General features: G+C 42.8%; 1 protein-coding gene across 3 annotated transcripts in view; it reads left to right on the top strand.

The window, feature by feature from the left end:
- Positions 1-13766, top strand: part of DCUN1D4 (defective in cullin neddylation 1 domain containing 4) — a 70088-nt gene extending 56322 nt beyond the window's left edge. The window contains exons 9-12 of one of the 3 annotated variants that reach the window (XR_003608720.2): positions 7963-8067; positions 10175-10277; positions 10458-11730; positions 12314-13766. Coding sequence is in view for 2 of the 3 variants with exons in the window: in XM_028100722.2 (XP_027956523.1) it covers positions 7963-8067; positions 10175-10277; positions 10458-10513 (264 nt within the window). In the remaining variant the exon portion in view is untranslated. Of the gene's footprint in view, positions 1-7962; positions 8068-10174; positions 10278-10457 lie in introns of all 3 variants that reach the window. The other 2 variants (XM_028100722.2, XM_028100723.2) reach the window with 2 other exon arrangements.
- Positions 13767-18106: the final 4340 nt, after the last annotated feature.

Genomic DNA, 18106 nt, shown 5'->3' with positions numbered 1-18106 from the left:
CCTCCTAATACCCATCACCATGGGGGGTAGGATTTCAACATACGAATTCAGGGGGCACCACAGACATCAGACCATAGCATACATTGTTATCATTTTTTCTTTAACTAGTCAAAAATATCTTTTATAAACCACTTTTGTGCTCTTTATTTCTTTTGCGTAGATCCACATTTCTTCCTGGTATCGTTTGCCTTCTGCCAAAAAAATTCCCTTTAACATTTCTCATAGTATAGATTTTCTGGTAATGAGTTCTCTAAGCTTTTAATTTGCCTTCAATTTAGAAGGTGGTTCTCTGGATAAAAGATTATAGATTGACTATTACTATTCTTTCTTTAATGATCTCTTTCCCTTGTCTTCTGTCTCACATAGTTTCGGATGATAAGTCTGATGTTCATTTTTCCTTTGAACATAGTGTCTTGTTTTCTAACCGCTTTTATTCTTTTTCGCTCCTTTTGGGCAAGTTGATTATGATGTGCCTTGCTATAATTTTCCTTATGTTTATTCTGGTTAGGGTTTGTTCAGTTTTTTGAATGTGTGGACTTACAGGTTGTATTAAGTTGGGAAATTTGTCAGCTGTTATTTCTCCAGTATTTTTGCTGTGTTCTCTCTTACTGTCTTTCTGGGACTGCAGTTGTATCTATGTTAGGTGCTTGGTATTGGCCCACAAGCCGGTGATTCCATGTTCAGTTTTGGGGTCCCCCCTTACCCTTTGTAATATTTCTCACTATGTCTGCCGGTATTAATCTTTTCTTCTGCAGTGTCTAATTCTGCTGTTAACCCTAGCCAGTATTTTTTTCATTTTAGGTACTGTATTTTTCAGCTGTAGCAGTTCCATTTGAGCCTTTTTTGTATCCATTTCTCTCCTCGTTATGTGACAGTGTCTTCTTCTGCATTCTTGAACATCTAGAACATGTTTATAACGGGTGTTTTAACAACTTTGTCTTCTGGTACCATCACATCTGTCATTTTTGGGTCTCTTTCTATTCCTTAATTTTTATCTTGCTTGTGGGTCATATTTTACAGGTTCTTTGCATTCCTAGTTTTTGTATTTTTGTTTTTTGATCGGATGCTGGATGTTGTTGGTTCCTGGGTTTTGTTGTATGCCTTTAAATAAGGTTCAATTTAAACATTTTCCTAGTGTATAGTTATAGTTACTTGGAACCAGATTGATCCTTTGAAAGGACTGGGCTGGAGCAGCCTTCAGTTTTGGGATGATTCAGCACCACTGGTAAGACTCTTTTGAGGATTCTACCTAAGGCCATGTATATTACGTCTTTCTACTGTAGCCAATGGGAACACAGGGTCTTCCCCAGCCCTGTAAGAGGTCTGGGAATTTCTGCTAACTCCTTTGCAGTGAGTGGTGCCCTCCCTGGACTCCGTCTCCTCTCACACTTAACACAGATAAGTCCTTGGCCAATGACTAGGGAGTCACTTTGTGGATTTCCAGATATCTCTCTGTGTAGCTCCCCCCTTGCTGGTATTTTGTCCCACAAATTATAGTCACCTTTGCCTCCTTGAACTACAGCCTCTGTCCTTTCCAACTCAGCAAGACCACAGGGCTCGCTTTGGGTTCTCCCCCCTTGTGCTCTGGCCTGGAACCTGCCTCCGAACAACGAGCTGAGATCACCCTAGGGCTTCTGTCCTGTCTCCTTTTTCTCAGCAGTCATGGTCCTGTGTTGCCTGTTGTCTAGTGTGTGACAGCCATCATTTCAGATAATTGGTCCAGTTTTCTGGTTTTTCAAAGGGGAAATCTGATTTCTCTAACTCCATCTGGGTTGGCAGCAGAACTCTATTTCCTCTTTTTTCCCCTCTAATACTTATTTTTTCCCTACTAAAAAAAGGACTCCTAGAGGTAACAACATATAATTAACACAGCAGACCTTTTAAAATCAAACTTTTAATAGAAATTAAGCTTTCTTACAGTTTTAACATCCTAAATATTCCCTACTGTAAATAACAGTAGCATATGTTAAATACTTTCAATTACATTTTAATATATAAGGAGAGAAGTTATGATACAGTACCAGAAAATGATAAGGTGACCTCTTTGACATCTCTCCACCAAGATTATATAGCTCTATATGTGGGTGTGGTTGTTTTTTCCCTCACTTTCAGGACTTGTAGCCAATTAAAAATAGTGGTTGGCTATAAAGTTATATTATTTTTCTCCTAATTTCATTCTGACTTGAACTTATTTATAGTCTTATGGATCAGTCCGAGAATTGTGAAACTTTAGAGCTGAAAGAAGCCATAGGAGACCACTTGGTCCGGTGTTGTCATTATGCAGCTGATGAGACCGAGAGCCAGAGAGGAGGGGACAGCGCGAGGGCAACGTGGAGCTCTCGCAGAGCCGCACTGCCTTCCCCACCTTGAAACCGTCACCATCTTGTGGGGTCTTGGTAGAGGAAGACAGTGGGACACACATTTAGCGGCGGAAATGGCCAGTTCTTTAATACAAGTGGGAATTTATGCAGAAAGGTTTTTTCCCCCAGTGTAATATATTATCATATAAACAAGTAGGGTTGTATGGACTCATTTAAAATAAAACAGCCATTTTTTTCCCTTCATTCCTTTTTTGAAAAGGACCTAGCGAGAATAAGATTAGACAAATGGAATGAAACTACAGTAATTTTTGTTGATCTGGGAATAGTTATTAAATACGTTAGGTTTGATGTTTCTCCATTCTGTGTGGCGGAGGCGGGTAGCGTGCTGAGGTCACAGAGCCAGTGGACTCTCGGGAGTTTTGAGGAGGACAGAAGTCGGGCTGAGGAGGGCACTGCGGAGGGGCGCGGGGAGGAGGCTGTGGCCGTGGGGGGCGCCTAGAGTGCCTGGGAGGGAGGGAAAGGGGAGGCGGGAGGAGCCACCTGCTGGAGAGCAGGGAGGCCTTCCCGGTGAGGCCAGTTCTCTGGCGGGAGTCCTTGCCCTCACAGCCCTCGAAGTCCAGCTTGAAGAAGTTGTCACGGAGGGTTCCATGGAGGCAGGAGAGCCCACGCTCGTCTTCTGGGAGGTTGCTGCCCCGGGGTGTGCTCCCCGCGGGCAGCGGGCCCCAGCGCCTCTGGGCTGGCTCCCGAGGAGGTGCCTCGGGACAATGGCAGAGGGCACACGGCCTAAAGCTCCTGTGTCTTCCTCTAAGTGAAACAGCCACTGAGTCATTTCCATGCAAACCAGAAACGACGATGAGTGTTCTTCGTAGAATCTGCTAAGGAAAATTTTCCAGACCTTGTTCAGCAGCTTATGTTGGCAGAGAATTGGGCCTGACTCTAACCTGTTAGAGTCTGTTGCCATCATTGGAGCCACTTCGGCTTCTCACGTGGGTCAGTCTCTCACCACTTAAGCGACAGAATTGTCTAGTTTCCCTCTCCACACGCCCCCCCCCCAACCCAACACACACGCACCTTCCCTCCACTTTGTTTCTCCTGTTTTCTTTGTGAATTAGGAAGAAAAACAGAAGGTGGTCCTGGGCCAGGACAAAAGTAGGAAGAATGGGTAGTCGGCTAACCCCAGGTTCGTTACCCTGAACATCTTGTCCATTTTATCTTTAAGATTACTCTTTGGTTGTTGGGTCACACACGTTTGCTGAGCAGCTCTTTGTAAAGTTAATTGGACTTCTATGCCTCTGAGTATTTCGGCTTCTCTCCCCTCATTCCTTCTCAGGGAAGTCCTGTGGGACTCACTGAAGAGCTCAGGCTTGGGCTTGACTACCTGGTTCAAGTCCCAGCTCTACCACTTGATGACTGTCATTTAGCTTCCCGTGCCTCAGTTTCCTTATCTGTAAAGTGGGGGTTATAATAATGCCTGTCCTGACAGAATTGTTGTATTAAAAGAGTTTAAGTACAAGGCACCTTAAACAATTCTTGGTGCAGATGAAGTTTCTCCATAAAAGTTACCCATAGAATTAGGAGTAGTTGAATTATTCTACACTGACATTATTTAAGTTGTCTGCAAACCTCAAGTTTCAAATAATGACTTGTTTTCCAAGAGTAGTGCTTACAGTAATAGAATCTGTGCCAAATAAAATGACAAGGAAAGACTGCCTGTTGGCAGATTTTTTCTTTTATTTTAAAGGAAGTGTCAATAGTTTAGCTTAATTAAATAATTGCCTTGCAAACATTGTTATCTATAAATGAATGCTGAGTAAGTTCTAAGAGCAAAATTGTTTCATTTTTCCCAATGGGAGGGCACTCTTGGGTTTTTTGACTTTTTGCTTGTTTTTAAAGTTTTAAAAACTGACTCCCACTCAAAAAACTGATTTATTGTATTTTCAGTTTTATAAACTGAACCATATTAGAATTCGAGTTCTTTAGCGCAATCTTTACCTTGCATTTGTTTTCTTAGGTAGCTGTGTTAAGGAGGACTGCATTTTCTCTTTATTTTTTATAATCCCTGTGGTGTCAAGTAAGAATTGCAGGATGTGTATCATAGATCTTCAGTTTAGGCCTTTTGACTTCATATACCCACTTCTGGCTTGGCCATTTATGTTTGTGAATTGTGGTTACATATATTGTTTCTTGAGTTCGTGTAGTCTCTCTTAAAAATATTAGGAATTTTTTGAAGGTTTTCTTCTTAGAATTTTAATAATTCAGGGTTCCTCTTTTCACATACAAGTTTTAAGCTATTAACACTGTGAAAATTGGAAACAGATCATCTGGAATGGTTGGGGACCTCTGATACAACATATCTGGATACCTATGTGTTGAAAGATTCATTTTGTAATACCATATTTACATATTTAAATTGCTTTGTTTCTGTTATTGTTAAGTCATTTGAGCCATTTAAGAAAAAAAATGCTTAATTATCACATTTTACAAGAAGACTTATACGGGAACGGTCTTACATAAACAAAGGTATTTTATATAGATAGGTAGTTAGATATTAGAACTTTAGATCAGACCTTACTAAAGCTTCATCCCTTCCTGCATTAGCTGGTGTTAGACTTTAGCTTGAGGAATGCATTTATTCCATATACAACACATCACTTCCTCAGATCTTCAGAGTACATTCCTTTGGTTTTACTAAGAGGCCTGATTCATCTGTAACTGCTCTTTTCAAATCTGTGTTTAGGGAAGACAGCAAGGGAGAATCTAGTTGTGTATTGCAGGGAGTTAGTATGTCTTTGGTGTATAGAACCTGTTCAGTTCTTACTATTACTTGAAAAATAAAATTGTTTTTTAAGTTGTTATCCTAGAAAATGAAAGTGCGTGAAATACATACCTCCACATCTTGGGTCAGGTCAGGGGTAGGCAGGAAGGGAAGTTTCATTTCTTCTCCTTTAATCTTGATGGGCTTTCGGGGGGTGCGGATTGACTCTTGACAGTCTGCCTCAAGGGACTTTCTGCTTAGATTCCGACCTAGAGATGCAGAAATCGGTCCTTTGCTCCCTGCTCCCCCAGGAGCAGGGCTCGTAGGGCCGGTGTTGACAGTGTACTGTTCAGTTTCTTTCAAGGGGCTCCTGTATGCCTTTGCTGTACTCCTTGAATTTGTTAAGGTGATTTTTTTTTTTTTTTTTTAACTGCCCATGATGTTGATGGCTGCCTCAGGGCATCCTCGAAGATTCATTTCACTTTTGATTGGGAACCCTTTTGCAGAGCCTGCCATTAGGATCATTGTCCTAGAACTCCCTGCGCGTGTCTCCGATTTCGCTGTTTAGGAGATGTGTGCCGTGGGGGCTCCCAACTGTGCTGTTCCCAGGAATTCTGAGCGCTTCCGGGCACGGTCCTTGGCACTTAGTCCTCTCCCCGCACCGGCAATATTGGTTACCCGCGAGATGGCACTGTTGAGACCGTGAGTGCATCCGTAATGTCTTTCTCTTATTTGCTAGGCAGAAGATGGTGTTAGTGATTGCGAGCTGCCGGCTAGCACCCTTGCAGAGCAGGAGTCAGTGAGTGCGGTTCAGCTTCCGGTCCTGTGAGTCTGATGCCTTCCCTCCATGTTTTGGCATCACTGCCAAACACATGCATTGAAATCCTTCATGACCATCAGTTTGTCGGATGATTATATTGTTGCAGAGTCTGTCCAGGTCTTCTGTATCTTTTTTTTTTGTCACCTTAGTGTATGTCCATTGTGATGGGGACAGAGGCGTTGAGGTTGGAAGAAGGCACAACTGTAGTCAAGGCAAGACTAGCGACGTCAGGTGTAGTGAATGAGCACAAACTCGTCAGAGGGAAAGCTTTTGCAGGATGCCAGTGGCGTCAGCCCTGTGCTCCATGAGCGGTTGTTCAACCGGTACACTTCGGGCCCAGTCCTGCGGTGCCGCGTGTGTTTTCAACAGTTTGCTCGTTATTTAATTGATTTATTTCTTTGTGGGTTGCTTTCGAGCGTAGTGTGCTGTTGCCGTGTACCACACCTACGTTACAGGGTAAGAGGAAGTTTTCCCTTTGCTTGCACGGTGCATCACAGAAGTCTGAGCCCCTGAAATGCAGCAGACCAATGAGGTGGTTGGCAAAAGGTGGGCAATCTCGGGAGCACCTTCTCTACTGCCCTCCACTCCCTGGGAGTGAGTCCTGCGGCCCCGAGCAAGACCATATGCGTGGCCAGGAGACAGGCAGAGAAGGCCGTGGACAGGAGGTCCCACCTGTTTGCACTGAGCTGTGGACTCGGGCCCCCCACCACCATCAGACTCGGTTGTGTGGCCTGTAACGGAGCAGGGTGACGGGGAGCCATCTGACCTGGTCTGTTGGTGCACGGTCGTTAACGGTTTACGACTGGGACCAAAAGACAGACCTGTTGCACATCTTCCTGTATCTGCATCTGCTTTTGTTTGCTGTTGTTGAGTGAGGCCCTCACATTTGCTGTATTGTTCAAGTCCTTCACTTTTAAATCCAGTGTCATGGCCAGAAATTCTGTGTGTACTAAAGAGCACTTCAGCGTTAGAGGCCTTGAGGTCACAGTTAATTTGATCGGAAGGTACGTGTGGCTGCATACGTGGCTGACTGTGGTGGTCACAGCATCATCCCTTAATTTGACGAACGTGGAGATTCCACCCCAAGTGGTGGAATAGCCAGGCACTCTCTCCCTTTGTCGAAAAGTACCTTTGCACATTTCCACTGTAGTTAAAATACCACGAGGAGGCTAGCCTTGGATTTGTGAGGTTACTGCTTATGGTCCCAGGTCCTCTGCCCCTTCACCTAGAAATAGCCTGCTTGTCGTTCTGGAGTGGAAACTTGCATGAAAGGTGAGAAGGAGAAAGTAGAATCCTTAATTGCAAATATAAGTGAATTTGAACTTAATCTGCCCATATTCAGGTTTATGTAGTATTGCTTTTCTGGTTTCCTTATAAAATGTTGTCTTTCACTTGGCTACTAGTCAGGGGTGTTCTGCTAAGAGATTCCACATCTAATAAATCCAAGGTAAGGAGGACTGCAGTAGGTTAGACTGTTTTCCCCTCAGTGGGTGGATGAGTTTATCCTCTCAGAATCTCCAGAGCCCCAGCATTTATTAGGAGTTGAATTTAATTCCAACATTTTTAGGTTCAAGAAAAACACTTACTATTGAAATAAAATTGTTGGAAAAAATGATTTTTCTTAAGGAAACCTGATTCTTAAGCATGGAAATTGAAATCTTTAAATTCCATTTAGTTAAGTTACAGGCTTTGGGGTCAATAATGATGGTTTGGATAATTATCATAAATGTCACAGCAGGTGACTGAGTTGTAGATTTTTCTTTATCCCATGAAATAATCATAGATACATGACTGCATAACTAATCGATTTTGCATTAGGGCGATCACTCAGTTGACGTGAATCTTTCCCATGGTAAATTGATACAGCACCGAACCGATTAAGCCCTCCATTGTGTCTGACCGCCTCCCCTCCCCCCACCTCAGGCTTGGTTCAGGGTTTTTACTTTTACGGTGTATGATAAATGAGCTGTTTACTAATTTTGTGTTGAAGTGAAATAGAAATTTGGATTATTGGAATTTATTATTTGGGGGCATCTGGCTCATCCTTGTTTTTGTTTGTTAAACAGGAAAAGGACCAGCGCAGCCTAGACATAAACACTGCCAAGTGCATGTTGGGACTGTTATTAGGAAAAATCTGGCCCCTTTTTCCAGTTTTTCACCAGTTCTTAGAGGTACCAAATTGTTATTTTATGGAATGTATGTTTGCTTGCTTAGAACTACCAAGTATACTTTATTTAACCATTTCACATAATTTTCTGTTTGTTGTACTTTCCTGCCTGTAGGAGTGATGGTGACGTAATCGCTGTCCATGAGCAGTCCCCCGTTTTCTCTGGGTGTGTCTGGGTGGGGGTGGTGTATGTGCCGCATCACTTCCCGGTGCGGGTGCATCCCAGACAGCCACAGCTCTGTCCTTTCCGCTCTCTTGCCCCACTGGAAAAACGTGACCTCCGTTAGGGTTTCCTGCTCTGTATAACAGTAGTAAAACAAGATTCACTTTTTTTTGTGGCTGTAGGTGAATTTCCGCTTTTATGAAGCAAGGGTTAAAAAACAGCCATCTACCTTATTAAAAGAAGTTTGTCCTGTGTTGTTATCTACTCTTATCCCCAAGAATGTGGGCACCTAGGTAAATCCAAGTGTTAGGCACACCTGCAGCCTCCCCCTCAGTTTCTATTTTATGTTTGCGTTAGAAAAAAATCCAGCGCTTGACTCCACTGTGGTTTGTTTGCTGTAAGTATTAATGATCAAACGTTTTGAGCTGCCAGTTATCAGGAGCTCGTTTTGATGCCGTGTGGTACTGTAGGAGACCTGGAAGTATCTGAGATGTAAGTGTGAGCTACTGGGGTTGTCAGAGATGGCATCCTTCTTGCCCTGCAGACCCAAACCCCTTAAAAAGTGCCCTTTGCCTAAAAGGATGAGTGAGGGTCCTGGGTCTTTGAGACAAAGCTTGGGCCCTACCCTGACTCCAGCTTCACTCTTGTCATAATCTTTCTTAGAATTCACTTTATGCAGTGGTCCAGAAAAACTTCTAGCTGATCTGATTCTTTGAGGACTGTTATTAAAAATTGCTTTTAACGTTACTAACCAGGACTCCTCAAGACGGGTCTAAAAACTAGTTTTACTTATAAGAAGCGTTTGTTGACGTGACAGTCCATGTCTACAAATGATCTGTTCTCACTTCTCTGGCCATCCCGTGAAATGTTAGCTTTGTTTGGAAAACGAGTAGAAATAGGTCCTTGTTCTCAGAGTGGAGCAGAATTTGAGCCCAGGTGCGAGGAGTTTTTTAGCTGAAAGACCTTGCCACAAGCAAGTCTGACTTTGCACGATTCCAGGAGCATCTTCAACTGTTTCCATGACTGATGTTTGCTTTGAGTTGCCTCGAAAGTTAAACTTGTAGTCTGTGCTTTGTTCTCTTTTACATTAGTTTGCTTTTTTCTTTTCAAAGGACACAGGAGCCTTTCATTTGAGCTTCTCTTGTGTTTGCGTCCTCAAAACCATGGGCTCAGCTCTCTCTGCTTTTTACGTACTCGTATTGTTTCCCAGTGTTCCTGATTTTTAGTGGGTAGGATTTAAAAACTGTTGAATCTGGGCTTTATTTTTCAGTCTTTATACAGGAATTGTGTACTTTAAAAAAAATACCTGTGGCATATTTCTTGTCTGAGAGGAATAGGAAAAGTACTTCATGGGTCTTCTAATCTATTACTTTTATGATCAATATGATTAGAACAGTAACTTTCTTCAACGGCTAGAGCACCTAGTTCTGAGACCGCTGGTAGCCCTTAGTAAGTTCCTGGAGAGTAACTCCCTGTTGTGTGTACTTGACAGTGAGCATGCTGATCAGGGCAGGGATTATTAATGGGAGCTACTCTATTTAGCACCTGCTTTCTGCCAAGCACTGATTGAAGTACTTTACATAAATTACCTCTTTTAATTCTTGCAGGATCTTTATGAAATAGGTTAATTATCTCTCTCTCTCTCTCTCTTTTTTTTTTTAATAAAAGGGCTTTTGCAGTCTAGAAATTTCACTTCTAGGGATAAAAATCATGTTTCTTTGATGTGCTTGTCATTTTGTGTTGAGCCCTCATAATATTTTTCTAATGGAAATTGTCATCTTAAGTTCTACTCTTGCTCTCTCTCATCCTTCTCCTAGATTGGTGCTTAACATACCTCAAATGGAAAGAGTTAACCTTCATGAGCTTTATTAAGTTGATTCATACAGCAGTTGAAACCGTGCGATTTGTTAATTGTGTCAGTAATTCATATTACTTTTCCCTCCATCAGCAATCAAAATATAAAGTTATTAACAAAGACCAGTGGTGCAATGTGCTAGAGTTTAGCAGGACAATTAACCTTGACCTCAGCAACTACGACGAAGATGGAGCATGTGAGTACTGGGCGTTGGGTGTTCTCCCACGCACACCCCAGCCGCCCTGCCCCAGCCCCGCCCCACTCCGCCCCCTCCGCCCCAGCCCCCCCCCCCCCCCCCCCGCCTGACACCGTCCATCCGCACACCATCCTCACTGGCATGAGCGTTATAACCACTTTATTTTCTCTCTCTCTGCAGGGCCAGTTTTGTTGGACGAGTTTGTGGAGTGGTATAAAGACAAACAGATGTCCTAGGACTTTATGCATAGCAGCGAGAGAGTCACTGTTACCACAGATATGTCAACCATTAGCCATAAATTGCTGTTTGTATCGAAGCGCATGCTGCTTTTCTTGCACTGTCTCCCTTTTGCAGGGACGTTGTGGTGTTTGCTGTTGAATGGGCCAGCTCTGCTTGCTGTGTAGCATTGTTCTCTTGGAAGGCTGCTTCGCAGTTTGTATTTACACTACAGATTGGTGAATTTGCCAACGTCCTCACTGTGATGATGTGTATATTGCTGTTTAAATTTTGTATATGTGTATAAAAAGAAAAAGCTTCACCTAGAGATTATTTCTGCAAAACTGTATTGTAAAAATAATTTTTGTGGCATATTTCTAGTCCCTTTTTTCAAATGAACCAATTATACTTTATTTGGTCTCCAACGTAGCATTTCAGAACACGAGAGAACAACTGTTACCATAAGCGAATGTTGCCAGAATTAACCTCATTGTTTTTAAGAGGCCAACTTTTGGAAGGAGGTGGGAATCAGAACTTTTCAGAGGCATTTGCCAAATATAATTTGGTTTACTTAAATAGGAGTGTTTTTAAATGATGAAAGGTACAATTATTTGAACATCCGGACATGTACCATGCCACAAATCATTTCCACCACGCAAGGTGTAGGTTTTTATTCTCTGATGTTAAAGCCGTAGTAGTTTGAATATAGGTACAAATGAACAAATTAAAGTTGCACCTTTTTTAAATGAGTTTGAAACTCTCGTAAACTTCCTTTACTGTTTTTTTTTTTTTTTCCCTTTTGCCTTCTCCTGGTCAGTGTTGGGTCTGCTGATGCTTCCCGTGCCATTCTAAGTAACATTGATTTTTGCCTCCTCTGTGGAAACCTAATGGTTCGCTGGCAATTTGTAACCGCAGAGCACTTTTAGTTGTGGTTTGGATTTTTAGTTAAGCTTTTGTGGTGTCTAATCTTCTAGTTTTTTGGAAAAAGAACTATACTATAAGTGAGAGGTGTTTTGTTTTGTTTTGTTTTCTTTCTTTCATGCTAGGCTTTTCCTGGCAGAATGTCCATTGCAGGCAGTGGACACGAAACCACCAGCACTGAGCTCACTTTGTCACACAGTAGGACCTTTCCTGGAGGGGCCACTCGTCATTCATTACCTGAGTAATTTGTACAGAAAGGTGATAGCCATTATTTATGTGGATGAGGAAACAAGAGTAAACAGGACGGTATTTTTAGGTTTGTATTTTATGTCTTTTTTTTTTTTTCCCTTGCCTTACCCTTCTTGAGGAAATGTATAGATAACATGTTTTCCCCTCAACTATCTGGTGCTATTGAATGACTAATTTAATCCCTAAAGTTTTGTGAAAACATAAAGTCTAATGATTTAAACCGAGTAAAAAGCTAATGGTGCATTTGAGCAGGTGAATGCCACAGGTTTGAGCAAGATCCATGATGGAATAATGATTGGAAGAGGTTTGGGTTATTGCAAAATCTGGCCAAAAAATCTTTTGGACTAAGTGTGAACCTTTAAATGGCATTAAATGAGTAAAGCACACAGACAATGCTACTCCTGACCACTATTTCACAGTTTCTTTGCAAACAGTGTTCAGATTTTCATATTATTTTTTCCCTAACTGAACCACCAAAGACAGAAATTTTGTATGTATATACGGTGTGTGTGCATATACAAAATCATGATGTGGTAGAATGAAATCACTTCCTTTTTCTACCAAACAGAAAGGTTTGGTTTGCTGTGAAATAAACCAGAAGTGTGAAAAACTCTGTAGTGATTAAGCAGACTTAATCATTCCTTGCTTAGGAATGGTAGACTCGCCTCTACCTTACAACTTCATACCAGTTTGCACAAGTTAATATCCGAAGAGAATAGAAGATGTTGATGGCAAGCACAACTCTTGGGACCGATGTGTTGCAAGGGGTTCCATCCCAACAGGTGCCTGGTATTCCAGTGGCGGTGGGCCAGAGGCAGGTGTGAGTTTGTGAAGAACTTGATTCGTTTTCAGAAGTATCCCATAAAGTTAAAAAAGAAAAAAATCACACTTTAAAGGCAACAGTTCTTAGATTCGCTCAACTATAGTTTTGTTTAAACAAATATAAATCATAGATGAAATTATTTTAAAAGTTATGGTTAGGAACTGGAGAATGTTTTGAAACACTAAGCACAGTTAATCGTAACATAAAGGGATTGTTACGGGGAGATGTTACATCTCAACCACAGTGAACATTTTGATGATAAGGGGAAAAACCCAAGGGAAACCTATTCGTGACCTAGAGTATGGAAAGTGAGTATTCCAAAGTGATGATGATCTTGTATATTTGGAAGACTCCAAATACTTTTTGAGCTCCCTGGAAAAATAAACCTCCGTGACTGTGGAGTGCTTGCCCTTGGTTCTTGATTTTATGCAGTTATTTTTAGGGAGAGGAAAAGGGGCCAAACGAGTAATAAGATACTTTTCTCTTAACCATGTCCCTCAGTTACATAAAATTGAGCAGTCACCAGACACCTACTGGCTAATGTTAAAGAAATGCGGGTGCCTTCCTCTGGCTTTTCTTTCTTACCTGTCTGCACCCTTTGCCTTCCCACTGTGTCTTGAACTACACATTGCAACACGGTGTCGTCATGGAGTACAACATTTCGGTGTTTACTGGCAGGTCAGGAATTTCGTGATTTGATTTGCCATAAACACCCACTTGTAACGTTACATGCAGCTGTCTCGAAGCATGAACTCCGAATTAAGTTTTTACAAATCTGACTAGACAAACCTCTAGCTTCTCCTGTAACAACACACATCTGTTGCCTCTCCGTCTCCATTTTAATAGTGCTTTTGAAGTTTATACAGAAAGCTTTCCAAGTTAGTTTGTGCCCTTGGTTTTTATTCTTAAAACTGCTAAAATACCTCTGTAAGCCTTATCTTTTATTCTTTCATATGTTGTATAATAAATGTATAGAAGTCATTGACCAGCTAAATGTTGGGTGTCTGTAAATGAGACCAAAATGTGGGTTGCTTTTTATCATAAGCTCTTTTCCCCTGGGGGTTACTGTTAAATGGACAGCAGCCAACCTGTAACTGTGAACGCTTCCTGTCGTCAGTAGCTGCATTCCACCCATAGACATGTGCAAGTCCCGTGACTCCGGCTTAACTAAAACACTGTTATGCCACCTAACTGAGTGCAGCAAACTGGTTTTAGGTTTTAATGGAATTGATGTAAAGTGATATCCCATAAATAAAAAGTATTTGTGTTTGGTTTCAGAACTGATTTGTGAATTCTTTCTTCTCTTCTTGGGATTTTGCTTCAAAAACCACTTAAGGTAGTTTTAAAGTATTTTCTCTTTTACTTTTTTGTCCCCCCCCCCCACCAAACTCTCTATATTGGGGAATTTCAAAGCTACAGAAAAAAAAAAAGCAAGAATAATATAATGAACTTCAACCCATCCATGTACCTGTCACCTAGATTTTCTGCTTGTCAACATTTTGCCACCTTTTCTGTGCCACTCTGAGTGCGCGCGTGTGTGTGTGCATACGTACACTTCTCTCTGTGGATGCGCTTTTTTCCTGAACTGAAAGTAAATTACATTATGACGCTTCATACCTAGTATTTCGAAACAAAGACTTTTTTTTTAAAGTATTGATGTTTTTGTGGGTTTTTTTAAATATTTATTCATGAGAGACAGAAAGAGAGAGAGGCGGAGGCAGAGGGAGAAAAGCAGGCTCCCCACTGAGCAGGGAGCCCGAGGTGGGACTCGATCCCAGGACCTTGGGATCATGACCTGAGCCGAAGGCAGACGCTTAACCATCTGAGCCACCCAGGCGCCTTTTTTTTTTTTTTTTTAGAGAGAGAGAGAGCACAAGAGGGGGGAAGGTCAGAGGGAGAAGCAGACTCCCCGCCGAGCAGGGAGCCCGATGTGGGACTCGATCCCGGGACTCCAGGATCATGACCTGAGCCGAAGGCAGTCGCTTAACCAACTGAGCCACCCAGGTGCCCGAAACAAAGACATTTTTATAACCACAATACAGTGCTCACACTCAAGAAATTTAACATTGATACAATTCTATAATCTAATATACAGTCTAGGTTAAAATCTCTCTGTGCCAATATTAGCCTTAATAACAATTTTATTCATAATCCGGGAAAGGCACTGTACCTAGCTGTCCTGCCTCTTTAGTCTCTCTCAATCTGGAACAGGTCCAGATATAGTACAAACACCCCTCAGCCAGACAGTGAGTTAAAAATATATACAACCATATGCTGTGTATTTCTAAAATACTGCGCTAACAATTGAGCACTTGCAATGTGCCAGAGCCAGGCAGAAATGCCCATTTTTACTGCCTCCAGCATCATCCAGTTAGTCTCTAGCATGTATCAGCCCTGGTTACCACTCTGAAATTGTCTTACATATCAGCTCGCTGATGGCAGGATCTCTGGCACAGAGTAGGTGCTCAGAAAATGCATGTGGAAGGAAGCAAGTCACAAGTTCGTGCTGGGCAGAGAATTGGCAGGACCCGAGAAACCTCACATAAAGATTAGAGAACCCACAAGGACCGATCCAGACTTTAAGACTCCCAGACGCTTGAAAGCAAGGCAGGAGGCAGAAGACAAGATTCCTAAAACAATCTCCAGGTACCCAGTTTAAATTGGTGATGTAGATGGGCTTTCCACTATAATTTGGACCGAAGCTGGGATCAACTCAAGAAAATACTCTTGCAGGAGGCAGAAGACAAGATTCCTAAAACAATCTCCAGGTACCCAGTTTAAATTGGTGATGTAGATGGGCTTTCCACTATAATTTGGACCGAAGCTGGGATCAACTCAAGAAAATACTCTTGCAGAAGCCTACAAAGATGGTAGGTGGAGATAAAGAAAAAGCTTAATTCTATATGGATGGCAAGCAATGAGAGATGGCCAGTGGTAGGACAGGGGACCCAACCTGGGCTACAGCAAACAGCAGGAATTCATTCACGAGGCATTTCATCCAGCGCTACAAAACACACACACACACACACACACACACACACACACACACCAGCTTGAGGCAGGACATGCTCTCCACGGTGCAGTGTGCACCACGTCATCCTGTATGACTCGCTTGAACGTTATAACTTCATGTGAAGAATAACTTCCAGGCAGGAGATGAGAGAAAAGCTTCTGTGATCCCTTCAGAAAAGAATTGCCTGTGAAACTTGGTTACGGCTAGAAAGGGGAAAAACCTAACGTGAGGAAATAATACATGAGCTTTCTGGCCCTGTCTACTAACCTAAGCTCGTAGGGCAGAAGGTAATCCAAAATAGAGCACGTTCACCACTTTTGGCACATTCAACAGAAAATAGTTTGGTTTATTTTCCACCAGAATTTGTTCCTAACAGTTATCTTCAATTGCCATAACAAAAAATAAAACCATCCCGTGTGTATAAGTAAGTACTTGCTTAGAAATTATAGTAAGTAGGGTATGCTGAGAATAATAATTGGAAACTGAAAAACATAAATTGTCTATAGTAATTAAATGGAAATTTTTTAAAACATCATTTAAAATGTAATCTCTTCTGAAGAAATGTATTCAGTCTTTCGGAAAAAATTCCTTTGCAATCACTCTGAAGCATGTGGGTTGTGAAGAACCAGGGCAATAAGAAAGTAAGCTGAGGGAGGGGTTTTTTTTGTTATTTGTTTTTTGTTTTTCACCTCTGGCACTTTCTAGCAGAGACATCTCAGAATTGCCTAAATTTGAATATCTGAAATTCAAACTAGTGTTCTCTAGAGATCTTGGGATAAATGTGATGATGAGGAGAGCTGCAGCCGTACTCACAACCAGTGAACTAGCTCACCACCAAGTTGTGGCCGAATTTCCATAGTATGTGAAAAGCCACTGCATTTCGGGGCGCCTGAGTAGCTCAGTCGGTTAAGCGTTCAACTCTCGATCTTGGCTCGGGTCATGATCTCAGGGTCATGAGATTGAGCCCCATAGCGGGCTCCGTCTTGGGCTTGGAGCCTGCTTAAAATTCTCTCCCTCTGCCCCTCCTCACTTCTCTCTCTCTCTCTCTCTCCCTCTCTAAAAAAAAGCCACTCCATCTTGTGTCTACTTGCTTATTATTTATTTTGGCTTCATTACCCATGGGGGCTGCTACCGACACCTTCTTGAGAGTGGGACTTGGACAAGAGTTACGAGCCCATCACAGATAATCCCAACAGAATAATACATGCCTTTTAGCACCCTATTCTGCATGTCTCAGAGTGCTCATAAATGCTGCAGATTCTTATTCCTCCTTTATTCCTCCCATCGAGGTTGATTTTCAAATCTGCAGTGTGATCATTGTGTCAACAGACTTCAGTTGTATGTTAGGCCCAACTCTTATGTGAAATTGGGAACACAGGCATTAAAATTTACAAGTGTGCAGAGTGGGGACTGGGGTAAAAAGAAAATCAACAGCTTGAAAAAAATTTGGAAGGACCTCTGGGCATCGGGGTCTTGTGCCCATTGGCTGTAAGTGGCATGAGCCACTGATAAGTGGTAGACCAGAAAGACAGTCAGTTGGTGCCAAGAGTTCCTTTGGAGAGTAGGGCATTATAGGGATAGATGGGGACTCGGCATGGGACAACTTTCAGGGACATCTAGCGGTGTACACAAGGATGGCACATAGGGGCAACAGAGAGGTTGGGCTTTTCAGGACGAGGGAGTTTGTGGTTGTCATCAAGAGATAGCAATATAATTGATGAAAAGATGCCAACAGAAGAAATCTCTCATGAAAAAGGATATGGAATGTACTGAGGCAGCTACATCAAGCATGTTCCTTGGTGGAGGACCGGCTTCCCAGATCCCCAAAGTTCACTCTGGGGATGTCCAACTATAGTTGAAAACTCCCACACAGTGTGAGGCTTCTAGCAAGTGAGAGATGCCCCCTTTTCCCTCTCCCGGAGGGTGGACCCCTCTGCCATCCTCTGGAGACCAGATGGAAGTAATGGGTGCAGAGCACCCCAGCCAGCTCCCCACAGGAGGGAGACCGGAGGTCAGTCTTCCAGGAGCATCCTTCCCCAGACCCAGCCACTAGGCATTTTCATATAAGGGAGGACACCCATGGGAGGAAGACCCCCAAGGCTCTGCAAGGGGAGTGGGAAGCCGAGGTCCTGGGAGGCAAGAAGGGCCAGACAGTGTGGCAGAGAGATTTAGGGGAGGAAAACCTCCAGGGGGAGCGATGAAGCAAGCAGGGCCGCGGTGTGGACAGTGCTCGGAAAACAGGGAGTTCGCCTACTGACAGGTTCCGAGACCCCAGTCTCAGGTGCAGGGAGAGCTTGCGGGCTAGCAGAGACCATGGGCTCTCCCCACTTGCTCAGAATCGATCCAGCCTCCATACAGCATGTTTTTCTGTGCCATCTGTCAAAATCTTTGCAGCTAAGCAGTCGCATGACTTATGTCTGCCCCCTGCCCCACCGCCACCCTCCCTGTGAAAAGAGTAAGTTGCTAGAAGGCACCTGCAACCATCTCCCTCTTGCTCCAGCGTGGAAATTGGGGACATAAAGGTGCAGGCTTTTATGGGTCCTTGAAGCCAAGGGCTTTTTGAATTCTGACCACAATGAGATGACACTGCGGGTGACAGACCCATGA

The sequence above is a fragment of the Eumetopias jubatus genome, unplaced genomic scaffold (genome assembly GCF_037043125.1).
Source record: "Eumetopias jubatus isolate StellerSeaLion01/CBP00866 unplaced genomic scaffold, mEumJub1_p1.0 scaffold_2, whole genome shotgun sequence".
Taxonomy (NCBI): Eukaryota; Metazoa; Chordata; class Mammalia; order Carnivora; family Otariidae; genus Eumetopias; species Eumetopias jubatus.
Note: the sequence above shows the minus strand (reverse complement) of the source record. Positions and strands in the feature narration are given on the sequence as shown.